The 20963-nt window shown below is 41.8% G+C and overlaps 2 protein-coding genes across 6 annotated transcripts in view; one reads left to right on the top strand and one right to left on the bottom strand.

Moving 5' to 3' along the window:
• kif18a (kinesin family member 18A) overlaps positions 1–20963 on the bottom strand; it is a 314001-nt gene that overhangs the window by 281043 nt on the left and 11995 nt on the right. The gene's annotated exons all lie outside the window — the stretch shown is intronic.
• LOC125751444 (oxysterols receptor LXR-alpha-like) lies at positions 70–20015 on the top strand. Of its 5 annotated transcripts, none has more exons than XM_049030260.1 (10): positions 70–192; positions 2391–2474; positions 10560–10679; positions 10859–11125; positions 11825–12033; positions 13485–13664; positions 15256–15355; positions 17029–17142; positions 17395–17489; positions 17669–20015. In XM_049030260.1, exons 2-10 carry the CDS (start codon positions 2432–2434, stop codon positions 17813–17815), a joined length of 1275 nt encoding a protein of 424 aa, XP_048886217.1. In that variant the 5' UTR covers positions 70–192; positions 2391–2431; the 3' UTR covers positions 17816–20015. The 5 variants fall into 5 exon arrangements, with proteins under 5 accessions (XP_048886217.1, XP_048886215.1, XP_048886216.1 ...); XM_049030258.1 differs by having other exon boundaries at positions 72–192; positions 10416–10679; XM_049030259.1 differs by lacking the exon at positions 70–192 and adding an exon at positions 360–580.

Raw genomic sequence — 20963 nt, 5'->3', positions numbered from 1 at the left:
GGAAGCCGTGCGGCCCAAAATGGGTCCTTGCACTGGAGAGTACGTCCGGAGTACAACAGGCCAGGGTTGTCTGGATCCGTTCCGGAAAGCTGCTGTCTTCAAACACCCTGGGAGGTTTTTATTGTACGCTGCTTTTGGGAAGTGCTTTCACGTGATGATAAATAAAGCCTTACTTTTCTCTAAAATTACAAGGTGACCGACTTCTCCGTAATGAAACCTACAAAGAGGAACATTTATGAAAGAGCTTCAATTCTAACCAATGCTGATTGGAACGACGGCCTTAAAATCGCAGATATTCGTTAAATTATCTTTAAAGTGTATGTGGTTAAAGGCAGGCAGAATTGCCGGGGCGGTCCTGCGTGGGCGGAGATTCCTGACGCCGCAGAGAGTGACGTCACTCCCGGCAGCTCGCGTGCGATTAAGCTAAAATGTGTAATTAAACGACGGGACGCTCGGATGCTGTCGGATTTATTTTATATTGTTTTATTTTATCTTCACGGCATTCAGAAGCGCTCGTCCGCGTCGCATCGTCGAATGATGGTTCGGTGTGCTGGTTTCCTTTGCTGGAAAGTCTTCCGAGGTAGTTATCGGCCGTTACGTTAGTAGTTAGTGGGCTATTTACTAACGCAGTGAGGTGCACCGGGAACGTCCCACGTTCGAAGCTGGTTAATGTCAGTCCAGTTTCATAACTTGCCAGGGTGTCTGATCGAGCTAAACCGACACATCACTATGCTTTCTGGTAGTGAGACGGGCAATAGCTGACCTTAATAAGGCTTTAAAGGATTTCATTGGGATCTCCGAGGTAAGTGCTAGAAGCCGTCGGTTCAGGGGCATGTCTGCTGGTCACCGTGGATGACAGTGGGTTATTTCCTGTCGTGAGGAAGATCCCCGAAGGGGAAACAGAGCCCATGAGCGCGGTATTAGGCCTGTCACCGGTACACGAGCGTATAACTGGGATGGAAATGGATGATCCTACTTAGCGTCAGGCCACCTTGATACCACTTGCCTGCAAAGTGCTATCGGACTCGGCTATAGATTACTGGGTCTTCGTAAACAATGTGCGTTGGTGCACGGCTGCACTTATTTCTCAGTTTTTCTTTCGCTGTTGTCACGTTTGTTTGTGGTCACACACACCATTGCATTTTTAGAAGTGCATTAAGCTGGAAAAATACACTATAACGCGAACATATATAGCCCATGCTTTATTAAACTGAGCCCTTTTAATTTTGTTTACATGCCGAAACCGTTGAGGTATTAGGCAAAGTAAAAAGAAGCGCGTAGATTTATTAATAGCAAATATAGAAAGTTTGTTTTAGCGGAGGGGCTTTCTCGTTGCAGCCATGCACCGTACAAAGGTAAGTGCAGTCTGATAACCTGCAAAGGACATTGGACTCGGGAAGGTAGGGAAGGTTATCCTGAGTCAGGAACATCCATTGCAGCTTGCTGGCAAGGCGGCAATGCAGTTTACAGGTTATCAGAGTTATAGGTGTGTACAGTCACCATCTGGCTATTCACTTTTTACCCTGTCACACTATTGATCACAATGCGTATCTGCTATTTTTTGTTTTCTCTACTACGAGTTGTAGTTCGTTATAAATTATCTTCTTACTTAAGTTGAAGCTTGCTTTAATTTATCTCATTTGCATGGTGTTTGTTTTTGCGCAGATCATAGTACATTTTTATGGTTACAGGTTTTATATATGGCATTGCAAGACACTCGCAGTTATGCGAAGTGAGCAGTGGGTATCTTGGTAAATAATGCCGGCAGTCAGGCTGGAAGACACTAGCTAAGACCCAGTGGGGGTTTGAAAATGATGTGAATGACCTTTAGTAACCTCCCTTTCTTGGTTTCATTTTCTCGCTCTGCTCCTCCGCTCCTGGCGTTTTATTCCATCTATGTTTTATCTGGATTCCACAGTATTGAAGGTGGTGGTTACTCTGTGGTCTGATTTGTAAACCTTAAAGGCAAATGCACTTTTTAGTTGCTCTGTAGGGGAGCCATATATTTTTTGTGGATTTAAGTCAAAACACCTTATAGTTTATTGTAATCCCAAGGTCCCTGATATATTTGAGCTGTCTTAGAGTGTTTAAATTGATGCAGCCTTTATCATAGACAGTTGCACCAGATTCTGTTAAAATAATTTTTTGCTTAATCCCTTAAAACCTGTAAATATCTTTATAATGAAAATAAATTTTCGTGTGATAATGCAATATTTTTATTCTCAGTGTACCACAAACCACTCTTGGGCAGAACAAAGTTTCTCCTGCTATAAATGCGTTGTTCTTTTGTAACAGTGATTGACACATTATCGGTTTCTGTATTGTACTGGATTACCCTGCAAATGTAATACCTTGGAACAGCGGAACAGCTAATGTTTTGGATTAAACAGGGTGAAGATTGGTCCCGTTATGACAAACTGCTGTGCAGAAGATGTCCACGCTCTCTCCGACTGATATCACTGATGTTGGTCATGGTAAGTGTCCTATATTGCAGGATTTCTCCCTGCCATGAATGTTTATCAGATTGGTTGTTAATGTGAATTATGCTTACCTAACAGCACTATAAAATTAACTATCAGCCTCTTAAACTCATTTATGTAAAGCCTGAGGTATACACTGCTAAGTTGTGTTGTGAACATGCAGTGGGTTTTATTATGGTAGCGCTGTTTAGACATTTACTGTTTTTTGTTTTTACATGTTCTGCTTACCTTCAGGTGTAATAATTATTTGTGTGTTGGCAGTGTAAACTGTATTTGAGATGTTTGTGTGCTGCTTGTTTGGCAGGACCTTGACAGAAGTAGTCCATTTAAACCTCTGCGATGTTTTAGAATCAGTGGAAGTAGAATCAGAAATTTGATGTTGTTTACCTGTTACCAATATTTCCAGCAAATATCCTTCTGTTCTTTTATGGCTATTTGTAAATGACAGTTTCTTGGATCCGCATTTGCATAGGCGAGTCTGCAGCCTCATTGTAAAACTTTTACTTCCGCTTCGTTCTATGCCGTGCACTCGTGTGAAATCAGACCTCAATATGAAGTCTCATTTCTGGAGCAAGATTGGCCAGACCTCAGCCCCAGCTTGTTTTATTGCTCACTGAGCTCAGTGGATAGGATTTGCTCTCAGAAGGAAGTCTAGGAGATTTATCACCCAGCCTGGTGGAGGTGTAGGCACTCAGTGAGTTGGTGTGAGGGATTTAGGCGTACATTAAAACAGTGTGGTGGAGCAGAGATGGGGTTTGTAGATATGCTAGAAACATTTCATCCTTGAGGTGTAATTGTGTGCACCACTGTCTGCTTGCTGCCTGAAATGGTTTTCTCTGCATGCTATTCTTGATTTGAATTCTCGACGACTTTGAGTGGTTACACACAGGTGTACATATGCTGCATCTGCTGTGTCTTCAGGTGGCTCCTTGTACTTCCAGCTGTGATCGTTTCTCACTTCTGGCATGAAGAGACCCAGTATGGCTGACTGTCCAGGTTCATCCTTAATGGTCACTGATTCTCTAAACTGAATTAAGAAGATCAGTTTTGTGAAACTTAAAAGGATGTGCATTTTAGACGCTGGAGTTATAAATCTTATTTTCTTTCAACCTTTTGTCCATCCATCCGTCCATTTTCCAAACCGCTTATCCTACTGGGTCGCGGGGGGTCCGGAGCCTATCCCGGAAGCAATGAGCACGAGGCAGGGAACATCCCAGGATGGGGGGCCAGCCCATCGCAGGGCACACTCACACACCATTCACGCACACATGCACACCTATGGGTGATTCAGTAACTCCAATTAGCCTCAGCAAGTTTTTGGACTGTGGGGGGGAAACCGGAGTACCTGGAGGAAACCCCACGACGACATGGGGAGAACATGCAAACTCCACACACATGTGACCCTGGCGGAGACTCGAACCCGGGTCCCAGAGGTGTGAGACAACAGTGCTAACCACTGCACCACCATGCCGCCCTCAACCTTTTATTATTTAGAGTTATCAAAACTGGCAGACAATAAAATCAGCTTATAGGTGGAACTGATTTGATTTGTTTTGGTGGTGTTTGTGTAGGTGACAGTAAGGTGGATGCATGATAGATCCAAAGCGATACAGGAGTGACTTAGGTAAATGTTCTGGAATAACGCAGTCAAAATTCCCACCTCAACCACATCAAGAACCAGTCAAATGCTTTACAAATGCCATCTCAAGTCATTGTCCAAGGATACTGAGCTGAGGCAGATCTGTCAAGAGGAGTGGACAATTGTATATCCTGACCACTGTATGAAGATAGTAGACACCTACCCAAGTTGTCTTAGTGCTGTCATTGTGGCAAAAGGTGGCTCTGTGAAATATTAAGGGATTAATGTTTAAACAAATGATGTATTTCAGTTTTCGCACCAAGTTACTGAGAGGGGTAGACATCCGGGCTGTCTGCAGGCTGCCACATGATGTGACCGAAGACTCTCTTCAAACTCTCATTCTTATTGGCCCACTGCGTTAATGTCAACGTGCCTGAAAATGGCTGACCTTCAGTTCTGCCACTAAAAAACAATAGGACTGTCAGTCAAGATCAGGGCCAATGTTGAACACAAACAATAGGCCAGCATTCAGTTCCACAGATATCTAGACCATACGGACTCCTGTAGAAACGCTGCCGAAGAGCTGTCTGTCTGTGTGTTGTTTTCACGACTGATGTGAACTTTACTTCAGGGAGATGTTTTCAGTGTTGCTCAGAAGTAACCCAGAATCTGTAGCTCAAATTTCAGTTGCCGGGCATAGTTGCGTCAATTTAATTTTCCGTGAAGGTATGTGTCATCTTTATGTTATAGTATTTACATGCCTTCAGCTCTCTTTTTCCATGTAAAGGATTAGAGACACTTTATTAAGAGATATTGTATTAATCCCTGTTGGAAAATTAGTTTTTCGCATGCTGCATCTTGCTTTCCATGAGACGCACAGACACACGTACAGGCGATAGCAAGCTTGAGCATCACAGTTCAAGGTCAGCCAGCGTGCAGCACCCCTAGAGCTGTGGGTTAAGGGCCTTGCTCAAGGCCAAAGCCGGGGCTTGAACTGATGACCTTCCAGTCAGAGGTTTAGCCTGCTAATCAACTCACCCAACTTCTGGCTTTGTTCATGGAAGATAATTTATTATGAAAGTCAGATTTTTAATAATTATATCATTATTAGTAACTGACACTTGTACATTGGTTTTGTTTATTGGTGTGGAACAGAATACATTATCACACTTAATTTTGCTTTAGCCCTAAACTAATAAACAAATAAAAATTGACTTCAGATTGAGGTAGCATATGATTTATACGACTAGAGTGGATGGTCTTCTGCAGCCTGCAGAGTTGATGAAGATTTGGTTTAGTTCATTCTGGACTAAAAATACATCTCTTAAGAAGTCTTCAGTTTTGTTTGTAAGTTAGCCTACGTTTAGATGAGTTTCGTAGCTGCCTGGTATACTAACACCCAAAAATGCCAGTACCACTCACTCTCTCAAGGACCCCTAGGGTCACCGTTGCTCTGGTGGTCCTGGGAAGTGCCGCTTCCAACGGATCTCTCCAGAGGACCCTGGCAGAATGTTATAAACACTTACAATGCAGTCAATTTCACGATACACAGCGAAGGGTTGAAAGGTGTTGGTAAAATGAGGGAGCCCCACAACTATTGGCTCCTAAACATAGCATGGCCTGATCTCTCAAATCAAACCAGCATTTTTCACTATTTCAGAACTTTGAAGATTATTGACATTCTGCACAATCAACAGTTAAGGGTTTGGCACTATTAGGAGGGTTGTGACATCACACACTACCATATAAACCCAGCAAAGCCATATTGGTATATAGTTTTCCTTCCGTTGCAAGACACTTAATGAACTCTGTGAGTTTGTCACGCCCGATTGTGCTGTCGTTGGCTGCAGCGGCAATAGTTTTTGCAACAAAGGAAAATGATCCTTCAGGATTCCCGAAATAGTAAAACGCAGCGATCCAGAGAGGAGAGATGGAAATTGTATGTAGTGAGCACCAGTAACAATGAATGCACAACATCTCAAGATGTCTGGAACAGATCTCACTGAGAAGAACCTTAATGGCACCAGAAATGGTGGGCATCTGAATGTTCTATGTGTGGGCTTAGCTGGTGAAGATCGGGCTCATTATTGTTAGTAAGCTAAAATTACTGCATCTCAAGATCTCCATTCTGTACATGGTTGTGGAGACTGATGTCGTGAATTCAAGTATTTCTATGGCTTTTTGTGTCACATAATATAAGAAGTAAGCTGAGGATACAATTACAGTATAGTTTTAAAAATTCAACATTGAAACATATCAGAAACGCCATTCTTATCCTTTTGCATTAGGCAAAACAGCCATTAAATATGACAGAGGCAGCATTCCCTGGGCACCAACAGTGAACATGACACACCAGTATGAAGAGCCTGACGGCAAGACAGGAACGCAACAGAAGCGAGAACTCGGACGGTTTCCCCAGCAATTACAAAAATCGGCAATTTACTGTTAAAACATTTTCACTTATGTGCGATCAAACCAGATAATGATAATAAAGAAATATATTAATAAACGATGAATAATAAGCATGAGATTTATACTTATAGATACTCGTGAATATGGCAAAATATTTCGTCCACACTTTTTCCTCGGCAGTTTGTGTACCGACACAAAAGTAAAGAAATTAAACCATTAGACTTTCAGTCACTTTCACTGTTATGCTCCCGACGTTTGATCCTCGTAACTGACAACGGGCAGCTCATAGCCATTTGAATGTGACTGGTGTCAATGTAAAGCGCTACTTGGCTTACTTGCATTCACATGCTCCGAGTATTCCATTACCATTACTGACAATGCACCGAGATGGCAGTGGGAAGCAAATGCGCAGTGCAATTATAAGCCGCCCCCCCTCAAGCACATGCTGTGAGCTTCCAGTTATGTTCATACTGAGAAATCTCTCTATGTTGTGGGTCAGTGCATTTGGTGGGTCCAGGTCATGACATAATTGTACACTGTGTATATTTAACCTGGAGAACTGTAAATCCTTTAAAGTGTGAGGACATTTATATTCTTCTCCACCTCGGTCAATGAATCACTGGCCTTGTTAAAATGAAAAGCAAGGTTTATGGTTGCTTTACTTTGCAAATCTGCCAGATGTCGAAGAGAGCCAAACAAAGCCTCACCTGTGTGCCGTCTTATCCGGGTTCTCTGCTTTTCAGTTAAAATCAGGCGTGGCACCTGAAGTGGGAGGGGGCAAACGGTGAGCGGAGATCGCTGCAGCTGGATCCCTTCCCAGTGCCACCACCCGTCTGGCTTCGGCTTGTGACAGTGACTCAGCACCTCCTGTCTGGCGCTGGCTGCTGTTGCAGAAGCTGGCCTCGGTGCTTGTTTATTTCTGGTCCACGTTGCTAATAACCTACAGCTGGTTGCCTAAACCCAGGTCTCTCTCCAGGGAATCTGTTTTCTGAAACAGTCGTGCTGTTTATTAATGTGTCTGTGGTATTGACAGGTTTATTTTTTAACTTCACAGATATATCCTTCTCCTTTTTAGAGCACATAGCTTCCTCTCTGTGAAGGTATTGTGATTCTCTCTTTTAGGGTTTTCTGACGTACATCTGATGCAGTATTGTACTGTACACTTTGTATGGTGCATTTTCTTAACTGTAATCTGTAGATTTTCACAGAATTCTCCCTGTGATGTTTTGTCTGTCTTTAGCCTGCACAATCCCACATTCTGTACTCTGGTTGGGTTTCTTCAATACAATGAATGAATAAATACTGGGGAATTTAATGTAGGAACATGTGCATAACCGAGTTGCGTTGGTGTTTTATTTGCGTTCCTCCAGGCTCATTTTGATAGTTCCATTGCTAGCAAGGGATCTGTTTTAGGGGCGGCATGGTGGTGCAATGGTTAGCACTGTTGCATCACACCTCTGGGACCCGGGTTCGAGTCTCCACCTGGGTCACATGTGTGTGGAGTTTGCATGTTCTCCCCATGTCGTCGTGGGGTTTCCCCCCACAGTCCAAAGACATGCTGAGGCTAATTGGAGTTACTAAATTGCCCGTAGGTGTGTATGTGTGAGTGAATGGTGTGTGAGCGTGCCCTGCGATGGGCTGGCCCCCCATCCTGGGTTGTTCCCTGCCTCGTGCTCATTGATTCCGGGATAGGCTTCGGACCTCCCGCGACCCATAGTAGTCGGCATCTAAACATAATGTGCATCTCCATGTCTCCCAGGCTATTGTGGTGTAAAATTTTGTCACTGTTACCAGTCTGAGATTGCAGGGATGTAAATATAGTGACTTTGATATAACTTCTTGTTAGTCTTATTGTCGTAAAACAGACCGGTTTTAGTACAGCCCCGATGAAACGTAACTGAGGATTCAGGCCATGCTGTACTTAAGGTATTTTGGTCACTCTGTCTCGTTCTGTCGTTGTGCATATATGTGCCTGTGGTGCTGCATTAAACCGTGGACCAAGCCACTGATGTAGCAAGACAAAAATACAAATATAAAGGAAACTGAAACCCTGGATATTTACTGCAGTGCTGATTTTAGTAAGTTTGTTGGCTGCATTCAGAGGCTTATAGAGAAATGCCTGACTAGTTGGGAATTAAATCTCCAGTTCATTTTAACTGCTGTTAGCCAGTGTCAGGGGAAGATGAATGCTGTCTGTTTATATTAAAACTGTGGGTAAGAGAGTTGAAAGTAGCTGTGCAAGACCTGGTTCAGTAGGAATGGCAAATGGAACCACATGCTATGGGGATTGGCAGACAAAATGGGGACTTTTGTTTTTGATGAAAGCTTTCGAGGAAAGCTTCAGCACATGGGAAACAAAATGGTCATCTGCTAAGATGGGGCGATGAGGACTGTTTGCATGGTCTGTCATAAATCACCCATCCAGCTTGCAGTTCCTCATCCAGCACAGGGTTGTAAGAGGAACACACTGGATGGGGTGTTAGTTCATCGCAAGGCATGCATGCGCACAGTGGTGAATCATCAGCGGAAACCCGAGTACTTGGTTGAAACTCACAAAACACTTGAAGAAAATGTAGTTTTGTATCTGGTGTTAGTAATGCTTTACTCCGGGGGCCACCAGTAATGTAATAGTGTATACTTAGTTCCTGTTTAATTAATGCATTAAGTCTTAGTTATGTACTGATCCCATGTTCATTCATCATTAATCTATCATGATGATTCATGTATTTCTTGCAGGAAGTGTATTAGTTTATTATTTGCTCTTGAGTAGTAACTGAGTAAGTTTTTTTGTACCCCTCAAGTAAAGTCTTACCCAACTGTAATTAACTGTAATATCAAGTGTAAGTAAATTCATGGTCTTGTCACCTGACTTCATTCTGCTCCTCATGTTGACTCATTCAGGGAACGTTTTGAATCTGCCATTTTCACTCTTATTATAAAGATCTTGTATTTTGTTTGGAAAACAATGTTTAAATGTTTATTATTAGAAGTTACTTACTTTCACTTATTTGTTAGAGAATGACAGTTATTTGGGTGAAGTTTGCATAATCTTAATGGACGTTTCTTGCAGGGGAAAATCACCCCATTACTTCAGTTTAAGGTGTGACTGTACAGACTCTCAGTTTTATTTAACATACATTTTATAGTGATATTTTAGTAGACTAAAGAGACACAAATATAGCCAAGGAGGAGTTTTAATGCTGATGTTTCTGTCCTTGACAGACTAATGCTTGTTATTGCTGGGTTTCTAGTTTTGAAGAAGCCGATTCAATCTCCTAGTCTTTGCGGGGGGGGGGGGGGGGGGGGGGGGGGGGGTAGGCTAGTGCAATACAGTGAAATGCCTTTAAAATGGTGAGGTCATGATTTTCTGAGAATTACCATGGGGATGTGGGAGTTCCTGCTTCAGTGGTCTGTGGCCATCCTTGGGACAGTCACACATGTTGGGATTCACTTACTGATAAACCGTCTGAAGTGCTTCGAGTTGTTTACATTCTCATTACATTATTATCATCACTGAATAATAAACAACAATCTTTTTTATTTTATTTTTTTTAAATAAATGATTATCCAGTACAGAGTTGTGCTGAGTGCACACATGCTCATTTGACTGCAATTTAAATAGTATTGGTGGATAAGTAAACTGGTATTTTAAGGACTGTGAATTGTGGGAGGAAATGCAGAAAACTGAAAGAGAGCATGCAAATCACACACACACACACACACACACACACACACACACACACACACACACACACACACACACACACACACAGCAGGAGGCAGTAACAGAATAGCAAATAGGTTTTATATTGTTTTTGCTGTTAGCACTGGGTGTGAAACATTTTATATGAGTTTAAGGTATTTCTGATGTTATTATGCCTAATGCCTGTGTGTGTGTGTGTGTGTGTCTGTCTGTCTGTCTGTCACACATGCATATTTTCCAGATGTAAATAAAGTGTTTGGCATAGCTCCAGATCAGTCCAGCACAGAGGATGCATCCCACTCTTCTGTGGCGGTAGCAGACGGTCACGATGGCTCGCTGCCCCTCCCTGACCCCATCGATTTCCCCCCCTTGCCAAACGGCACAGCACCGGCTCCTCAGGCCCAGCTGGATGACTCCAGGGACCCAGATCTGACCCCTTCCATCTCTGCAGAATCTGGCAGTGCCAAATTGGACCCTGCTGTAAACACGCTGGCTGTTGAACAAGGTAACATATCCCCAAGACTAGTATATTAACACCCACAGCAATCCAGTCCAGTTCATGGCTTCATGTATGTTTACATTGTTAAATATTGTAGCACTTGACTTCAGTTTTAGCATTATTGTTATCTAGTTTAACATCAGAATTAGTAAGATAATCTCCTTTTTCCACCCTGCTCCATGCAGAGAACCTGCCAGTCAAGCGGAAGAAGGGCCCAGCCCCCAAGATGCTGGGCAATGAGGTGTGCAGCGTGTGTGGGGACAAGGCCTCGGGCTTCCACTACAACGTGCTGAGCTGCGAGGGCTGCAAGGGCTTCTTCCGCCGCAGCGTCATCAAGGGCGCCCAGTACACCTGCAAGAACAGCGGCAAATGCGAGATGGACATGTACATGCGGCGCAAGTGTCAGCAGTGCCGGCTGCGCAAGTGCCGGGAGGCGGGCATGTTGGAGCAGTGTGAGTCGTGATTGGCTGGGGGCGGGGCAGCGTGGGTTTCGATTGGTAGTAGCGGTATAATTAATCCCAGTACCTGTCATGGTAGCAGCGATGTTGGTTTCGTTCAGATTGATGATGGTTGGAAATTCGCGGCAGTTTACAAAGTTTTACATTTAAGTAAACTGATGCCTGCTGCCTGTAACCTGACTGTTAGTGAATCAGAAATCCACTGCCTCTAGTGCCAGGGTGAAGTCTAAGGTCCCATGTGTCACATTTCCTGGTTAAGGCACAAAAGGTCTTTGAGAATGTGACCATTTGAACCTAAGATTCCCATCTAGGGTCAAAAACTGTTAGAAGCTAGGAGGTGTTGCACATTCATAACATGCATCTACAATAGTGTGCATAAGTAGTAATCAGAGGTGGAAATTTCAGGTCCAGAGAGTACAAATCCAGACCAAGATTTTGTTTCAACCCACTAGTTGAGTGCTCTGTGACTGTGACTGTTTATGCTCAACCGATTGGTTGAATCAAAGTCTTGGTCTGGATTTGTACTCTCTGTACCTGAAATCTCCACCTCTGCTAGTAATTTTTGCCCATGTACAAAAACGTTATCATTATCGCCATCCTTTGCCACATCGGTGTTATAAATGATACTTTATCAGTTGGGACATGAGGGCTTGGCTATTGAGGGCTTACTGAACGACCCGTCCCCCATCCCAGGTGTCCTTTCCGAAGAGCAAATCCGGCTGAAGAAGCTGAAGAAGCAGCAGGAAGAGGAGTCTGCGCGCACGTCCGCTGTGCCGCCCGAGCCGGCGCCGAGGCCCGAGGTGGCCCAGCTGGCTCCAGACCAGCTGGAGATGATTGAGAAGCTGGTGGCCATGCAGAAACAGTGCAACAAGAGATCGTTCCTCGACCGGCCCAAAGTCACGGTCAGTGCTGCATCGCCCCCGCTAGAGAGACCATCTTCCAGGAGTATTTTCTCCTCATATTGTTTTATCACTGTCTGCTTTTATTGCTTTTGTTCAATTTGTACTTTTGATAACAATAGCTGCAAGAAGGTTTTGTTATGGTAACACCCAAATAATGTAATTTTCATGTATGTACCATGCATACTTGCATAACCCATGTAGGCCGAGAATAGTTGTCATTGTTGTTATATTAATGGCTATGAAACATCTTCCCATCGATTCGAAAACTTGCCCGCATCGCAATTAACTAACTTTGCACATCACAGCACATTTGGGGTAGGGGTCCTTAAAGTTATTCCTGTTGGCTTGTTCTAATGTAACAGGCACCTGGCTTTCCTCCAGGTCCTAAAGGTAGACAGTCAGAATCCATTTTAAAGGCAGTATTCTCTGTGTAGCAGCTGTGCCGAGCCGCAAGGCAGTGCTCTGATAAGTCTCACTCCCCTCATTGGTTGTTGTTGTTCAGTGTTTGGCTCTGACAGACAGGTAGTGTGGTCCAGCTGCAGTCGAGTTTCCTGCTTTCTGTTCAGTTTTAGATTGGAAAGTCCTCACGTAGGTGGGTGACTCATATAATGAGTAGTAAGTGGCAGGACGGTAATTTCTTGAGTGGGAGAGACGAGGCCCATTTGATCACTTGCCAGTTGATTCCCACTTGACTGGATGAGCATTTTTGTGGGCTTGAATAACAAATATGGCTATGTGTAATAAATGCATTTTAATGCTTACTCTCTCAGCCACATTCAGTACAAAGCACAATATTATACAAATATAGAATAAATAGACAATAGAGAATTTGCATAGTAAAGACAAGTGTAACATTTGTCATATTGCTGTTCCCATAAAGTACAGGAGACTGCAATACTGCAGTAGTAGAAGAACCTGTTCTAAAATCTGGTAGTCACTGTTCCTCCTGCCACGCTCCAGGGGTGAGAACTGCACTCCAGGGGTGAGAACAGCATTTTGTATGAATGCAGTGTGTGGTGCAGCCATGCTGTGACATTTGGCTGATTTTCCTAAGCAGAAATTTTGTCCTCCTTTAACCCTGTTTAATAAACCACTGCATAAAGCAGTTTGGATCACTCGTATGCAGCCTCCAAGCTGAAATAGGCAGATTTTAATGAAATGAGGGCACTGGTAAAGTCATTTTCTTACCCTTTGATAGTGTTAGATAGTTGACCATGATGTTTTCTGAGCTCACATCATGTAGATGTGTTAACTTTCAACCTCTAAACATGTTTTTGCTCCCTCCCAGCTCCATACCGGGAGCAAAAATGTGGACTGTCTGGGGGTCCCTGAGGACCGGGTTAGGAATCACTGTTATGGATCACAGGCTACCTTTTTCAGTTGGTCATGCAGTAACTCTGTTCTGTACAGTGCTTGACGCCTCCTCCCTGCCCTCTGCTTGCCCCCCTTAGCCGTGGCCCCAGAGCCAGGACCTGCAGAACCGTGAGGTGAGGCAGCAACGGTTTGCCCATTTCACCGAGCTGGCCATCATGTCAGTGCAGGAGATCGTGGACTTTGCCAAGCAGCTTCCGGGTTTCCTGGAGCTCACCAGAGAGGACCAGATTGCCCTCCTTAAGACATCCACCATCGAGGTCAGTGAGCCTTGTGCCTCTCTTCTCTGGGGAAAAAAATACTCTCCATCTCTCATAAATTTAACACAAACTGAATTTCGGAGTAATAACAAATATCCTGGTGTGATTTAGTAGAAATGAATCTAATGAAAAGACTTTCGTCCATAAGCACTGGGATTGCTTAATCCTTCAGGAGCCCCTACTGCTCTGCAGCAAGGTTTAAATGGTTGTTTAGGTTCCACCTCGTGGTCCATTTTACATGAGGAACACCCAAACAAATCAATAGGTCTGCTTTGCACATTCCTTTTAAAAATGGGTGTGTTATAATTACCACTCCCAGTCTCACTTAAAGGAAAATCAATTCAAGGACTATTAATTACTAGCATTACTGAACGTTAGCGGTATGCATTGGTTGGGACAATATCTTTAACTTGTTGGCGTCTTGGATATAAACTAGTGAATGACAGTTTGTTTTGTAAACTACGCAGTGGAGCCTTCCTCAAAGGTCAGGATGAAATTTTGACTTAAAATCCGAATCTGATCAAAATAAAATACATACGACTCTTTACTTTACTTAACTTCCTCTTACATTCATTTTTGAAACTGCTGGAAACACAGACGGGTTCTCAAAGCGAGAACCAGCCCAGCACTGGTTCCGTGTTGGTGGAAGTGAGGCATATGTGATGGTTTTTTTTTTTGATAAGAAGAACAAAGTAACAAATAACTATAACAGATGTAATCAAATAAATTATTAGGGAGAGTGGTTATGAAAAGTGATTTAGTGTTTGTGCAATGAATAAAATGAGAGCAGTTTGTGATGAGGGAATGAAACAAACATTCAATAGCATATAGGTGAGTAAATGGCAATCCGAATAAGAACCTAATGACATAAATGCTGAAACGGATCACCTGCAGAAAGGGGAGGAGTTGTACATTGTCTTATTGCCACAGGTAGAAAGGATTTCCTGTGGCGTTCGGTTCTGCATTTGCAGGCAATGAGTCTTTTGCTGTATGTGCTCTGATGACCCATCATGGAGACGTGCATGGGGTGAGAAGGGTTGTCCATGATACTGAAGCTTTTTCAGCATTCTCCTCTCAGACACCTCCGCCAGCTTCTCCAGTCTGGCACCCAGGACAGAACCAGCCTTTTTACTCGGCTCGTTCAGCTGCAAAAAACACCACAATACATACTACAGAGTGACAGGACATAGTCAGCATTTTCCTTCAGACATTGATACACCTGTAAAGCGGAGTGACATGAAATGGCCGAGTGCATTTATACTCTAACGGCACTCATAGAACGCCTCTTGTTGAATCAGATTTCTTGGTTGGAACTAACTATTGTATAATGTTAAAGAATTCAGTTTTAGCTGATTTTGAATGATTTGGACCACTTTAAAGCAAGATTTGGGACCTGTAACCTCCTCCTGTCCTAAAGCGTGCTTCCTGTTTACTAGACCGTGCAACTAATGGGCTCCCATATTCCATAAAATCTGCTGCTCTTGTCTAATCGTCGTATCCTTGGCTGCGGCCTCAATAAATATGCTCTGTAGGTCCCTTATTGATCAGTAGTGATTAGAAGGTCTCGAATAACGTCTTTGTGTTTTTGTAGATCATGCTGCTGGAGTCGTCACGGCGATATGACCCTACCATAGAAAGTATCACTTTTCTGAAGGACTTTAGTTATAATAAGGAGGATTTTGCAAAAGCGGGTAATGTATAATTTTTATTTATTATTATCTGCCACCACGTTGACATTGACTAATGGCAAATTTAACAGCCGCCCCCCAGAATGTTCCTTCTTTTGTCTGGGTCTTCTGTTCTCTCTTCAGGTTACCCAGTGGCATGTTCCCTTCATCAAGATGCTGTTTGTATTCCTTGCAGCCCAAAGTAGTCCACTTTTTACATCTATAAAGATTCACAACAGGAAATTTCATGTTCTTCGCAATTCTTATCCTTGTTTTTACTCTTTCTCGCTTCTTCTCGTCTGCTCTTCCAATTGACAGGTTATGACATATTTCTTGACTGCTGAGTCCTGACTTGTTGATCCTTCCAAGGAACCCAAAGCTGCCTCTGACCCCTGTCTTCATCAGCACATTTAGCTGTAGTCCTATCTTTCTTTTTTGTCTATCTTTCCTGTCCACTGTAATACTCTTCTTGTCAACATGAATCAGATAGTGAAACTTCTTCCCCAAATCTGACTTTATTAAATATATTTAGTTTGTCTTTGTTGTTGAGGTTCTCTGTGTGTTCCTCCATTCTCAGTAGTATCCATATCTTTATTCCTTTAATTATTAGCAATTTTGGTAGCCCGATCTGATCCATTCAATATTTATATCTGTTGATCCTGAGTCTCAATCCCATCTTTTAATAAATATTTTAATGTACATATTTGTACAGTAGGCGTTGGTGCATTCTTCGTTTTGCAAGGGCCTAATTCGATTAGTCGTATTAAACCATGCTCTCTTGCCGTCTCCTCTCGAAAGGATGGCATCAAAAACATTGCAGGTAGATGATGGGTTACTTTGAGTTCCAGTTTAAAGAATTTCGTTTGCAGCGTATGACAGAATCTTACGATTTGCACAGCTGACGTAAATTGGACGCACACAGGAAATTAAACAGATCAGGCTTTGGATCGGGCCGTGGTAGGCGATAATCATCTGTTGTCATTTTTTTTGTCCACCCCCCACCCACAAAGGGAAAAAAAACATTTTCATTTCACTATGCTTATTTTCAAGTTAAGAATATAAACCTATTTAAATATGCACATTTTTTTATTGTAGTTGTTACTTTTTTTTATTTATTTACACTTGCTGTGAATATCAGTGTAGTCCGTGAAATTTTAATGCAACTTCCTGTTCACATGAACATGAATAACATTTTGCCCAAATATGTTTTTTTTCCTATGTTATCAATGCTTATTTATTTAAATTCTTTCTGCTGGATCCTGCAAGTCATTTTTATTTATCTGTCCCTCCCTGTCTATTCCAAATTCAAAAATGAAAATGTCTCGTGCTGCTCTGCATTGTCGTGGCCCCCACAGCAGTCCCGCAGGAATGCAGACCCCTAGCCCCCCCAACACACAGTTATGTTTTTCTCCAACACCTGTGTCCCTATGCAATTTCTTTGTGCATCACCCTGTATGCCTGCTTATTGGTAAACTGGGGTAATTCTAGAAATTTTCCTTACTCTCTCACTTTAAAAATATGATCCTAATTATAAATACTAAAACATAAAAAGTATTGAAAGCTCAGGAACTCGGCTTAAGTTAATAGACCACAGAGTTGTAAAGATATAGCTAATCAAATAGGTCCCAGTTTCCCTTTGTCCCACGTAACTAATATTTGCTCTAAGATTCTGAAAATTGTAATTTTGTGTTTTTTAGGGCTTCAGTTTGAATTCATCAACCCCATCTTCGAGTTCTCCAAGGGCATGAATGACCTGCACCTGGATGAAGCGGAGTATGCCCTGCTCATCGCCATCAACATCTTCTCAGCAGGCGAGACACTCTTTCCTTTGTTCTTTAGCTTCCCCTAGTGGTTAGTGTGGCAAGAACCTATGCTTTTTGAGTGCTTGTTTTTGTTGATTATCAGGAGTTTCTTGGTAATATGCCTTTTGTAATGGCCCAACACTGTAAATATCATTAGAAATGTAAGGTAAGTCTATTTTAAACAGTAAGTCTATTTTAACGACCATAAATGTCAACAGCTCCATGGCCTTATTCATCTGTAACAATTACATTGTTTTGCAGATCGACCTAATGTACAAGACCACGATTTAGTGGAAAGACTGCAGCAGCCATATGTAGATGCACTTCACTCTTATATCAGAATAAAGAGACCAAACGTGAGTAACAGTGAGTTTGAACAAGCAAAGAGTCCTGGGTGATTTATTATTTTGTTTTTTGTATTTAAATTCTTTACATGCAGTTTTTTTTTTAAACATCTTCAGTGATGTGTGCGTGTTCAGCGATGTCCAGGAGATTAATTGAAAGATGCATTGATGGTGCGTTGGCTGTCCTGCAGGACCAGCTGATGTTTCCTCGCATGCTGATGAAGCTGGTGAGCCTCCGCACCCTGAGCAGCGTCCACTCTGAGCAGGTCTTTGCACTACGCCTCCAGGACAAGAAGCTCCCACCGCTGCTGTCCGAGATCTGGGACGTCCACGAGTGACCCCATGGCCTTCGCTCCTCTTAATCCATAATCCCATTCCCCAGTACCCCATCAGCAGTTGCCCTTTTGTGACTCTGCACGCGGGGCATTGATGCAGGAACTTCGGGTTTACCTGCTGCTGGGCTGTCTGCTTAGAAGTAACACGTAAAAAAGAAAGAAAGAAAAAAAAAAACTCTCAGCATGTTGTCTACCTGATTTGTAAAAGGTGAGGGGTGGTTTGGTACCTCCCCGGGAATTTGACATTGCGAATCGTGCACGTGTTCTCACATGCTTCCTTTTACCAGAGGTGGATTTTTCTTTCTGCAAGCTTGGAGAGGTGATTTTACTTTTTTGATTTCATTTCCGACATGTTAATGGTCAAATTCTGAGTCAGGGCAGAGCTTTGAGCAGAGTGAAGACGGTTGTGCCTGGTTTCTGGTGATTTCATAGTACACAATACCGAATCTCAAAAATTTGAAACTCAGTTTTCAGTCTCAAATTTGAAAGGTGTCAAGCAAGCTCTCATAGGCATTTTGTGGTAGTAATCCAGATTAATTTGCTGATGCCTGGGTTTGTCTAACCAGCTGTACTATTTTATATGACTACGCCGTATGTGAAACTAAACTGTTCAGTTTATGTTTTACCGATACAAGCGCAGGATAATTACTGAAGGGTGTCAGTCAGCATTTAACACACACCAACATTCAATGCAAAAACACTAAAACTGATGTCAGAGTCTTCAGCAAGTTGCCATATTTTTATTCCTGCTCATATTTAATTTAAATGTCTAAACATTTGGCTAAAACATGGAGATTAATAAAAATATAAGCAATCCACAGTACTGATGAACTAATATTACGAGATTCAGCATTTTATTTATATATATAAAATTGTTTAGTGGCCCCTCTGAGGATGTTTGCCCTGTGCTGCGTAGAGCTTCTATGACAATTACCATGACCTAGATAACTATGCCCCCCCCCCCCCCCCCCCCAAAAAAAAGAAATATATATTCTTCTCACACCGTTCGTTTTAGAATCGGTGGGTTTTTCCTGTTGCCCTGGCTTGTCCTGTACTCCAATAGTGTCATTTCTAAAACTCCCTTAGCCAATATGCATTAATTCTATACGAGAAAATGCATACTGGACATTTTTGACCCTTCCTGTTTTCTTGTCTAAGGTTATTCCGAACAGTCACAACCAGGAAGTGGACTCCTCAAAGAAGGAAAATTTGTAGTAGTGACTATTATAGAAGTAACAGTTATAAAATTATAAATCATTTATGTAGTTACAAGTAAAGAAAGTGAATATAAATGCTTGTTAACTTTTAATTATATTTGGTCATGTGTAATACCATTCATTATAGAAAACTAGCAAGGATAACATGGCAAACGCTTCAAGGCATAAATACCTACATCTGTTATCCACTGTGATGACCAGTCTCATCAACTGTTACCTCTTAATCACATCGCTGTTTTGGACACATCTGGGAAGGATTCTTACTTTGTTTAGAGTCACTAAAACCAAACTTTTCTGCTTTTGTTCCCTAACATATGCCCTGGTAGGCGCTAGCTGTTTGGTGAACTAGTCTTCATTCAGAACCTAATTATAGATCTCAGTTGTATGATGATGATTTTATAAAAGTAGACCAAACGTTGCAATGTCGAATATTCCCTTCGTTTACCTGTTTTATTCTAACTCTTCTAATTGCTTTTCTTGGTTTAGGAAAAAAAAGTAATTCTTTGTAGCCTTTATGTACTTTTATACACATTTCTGTTTACCAGTTCTAGGAAAAATATATTAGAATCTGTATGATGCAAGTAAAATATTTATATATTTATCCCAACAGATTGTGTAAATTAGTATATCTTGTCATTCATCTTCTACAGATCTTCTAATTTACCAAAGCCCTGCGTTTTGCATTTACCAAATTACGTTCACACCTGTAAGTGAAAGATATTTCACCTTTTATATGGGATGTTCTGATGAAAAATCTAAAAATTTTAATATCTCAGCGCCTTAATTTTGTCCTGCTCAATGTACAAAATAAATTTTGGAGAAGAACAAATGGTGAAATATAGCTTATCGAATATACACTCTTGTACTTAAAATTTCCGCAATTTAAAACTAAGATATTAAGCCATTTACAAGTGTTTTTTTCCATTCCAATCTGCTTTTGAGGAAGTAAATAATTATTAGATTCATAAATAAAATGTTGAATTTTATCTGCTGTTTTGTGCCTTCGAGAACTTTTTGTTCTGTGGCTTTTCCGGAAGTCTCTCGTGTTCTGGTTAATGTTCCAGTATCCTACTTGAAGCGAGGAATAGCAAAATTGTGCTTTATTTGAGGGTGGGGAAAAGTACATCTAAAATGGTATTTTAGAAAAGTGCAATATCTTTCTGCATGTTAAAGAAATGGGCGCCCGGAACACGCTACAGAAGTCCAAAAATTTGGTTGGAAAGATCCTCATTTATTTATAAAGTCTGTATTTGAAAATAATGCCATTTAGAAGTTGTTCCCCTAGAGGGCGCAAAAGGCTTGTGGTAATCCTTAATTGACTTGGCGCTTTGAATTTAGCTTGCATAATAATATTTTATTTTATTATTATTAATACAGTGGACTTGCCGTTTAGTATATTTTGATTACACTGCAAATTAGATTCTCTCTAAATTAAGGAGAGTGATCTTCAGGTTTGCTCCGCATCGGAGAATAACAGTGAATCTGAAGAGAACAAGGAAAAAGAACATTTTGTCAAAATGAATATTTACAGAATTAACTCCCGTGCCATCAACAACAACGCACGACAGGAAAACAACGTTGCCGCGACATGTAGGCCTGTTTAGTTCGAAGCCCTTTATAAAGGCGTAGAGCCACTGGAATGTTCTACTACTGCAAAAAAAACAGGGTAGACTAGCAATGTCTGGTGGCAAAGGCGACGAAATGACAGTTGTATTCAAACATCAATGGAATTAATTCAGAAAAACACATTTGCATTTTTCATATTATGAAATCAGTAATATTATTAAATCAATTATTATTAGACATATTAGGCAACTGTTTCGATGTGCACGGGGAAGTAACTGATATATTTTCGCGTGCTATTACAATATGCCATTTGACTTGAGACAGACAAAGGGACCTGTAAAGAAAGGGATACAGAATCCGACATATTG

This window comes from Brienomyrus brachyistius, chromosome 11 (assembly GCF_023856365.1).
Source record: "Brienomyrus brachyistius isolate T26 chromosome 11, BBRACH_0.4, whole genome shotgun sequence".
NCBI classification, from domain to species: Eukaryota; Metazoa; Chordata; class Actinopteri; order Osteoglossiformes; family Mormyridae; genus Brienomyrus; species Brienomyrus brachyistius.
Note: the sequence above shows the minus strand (reverse complement) of the source record. Positions and strands in the feature narration are given on the sequence as shown.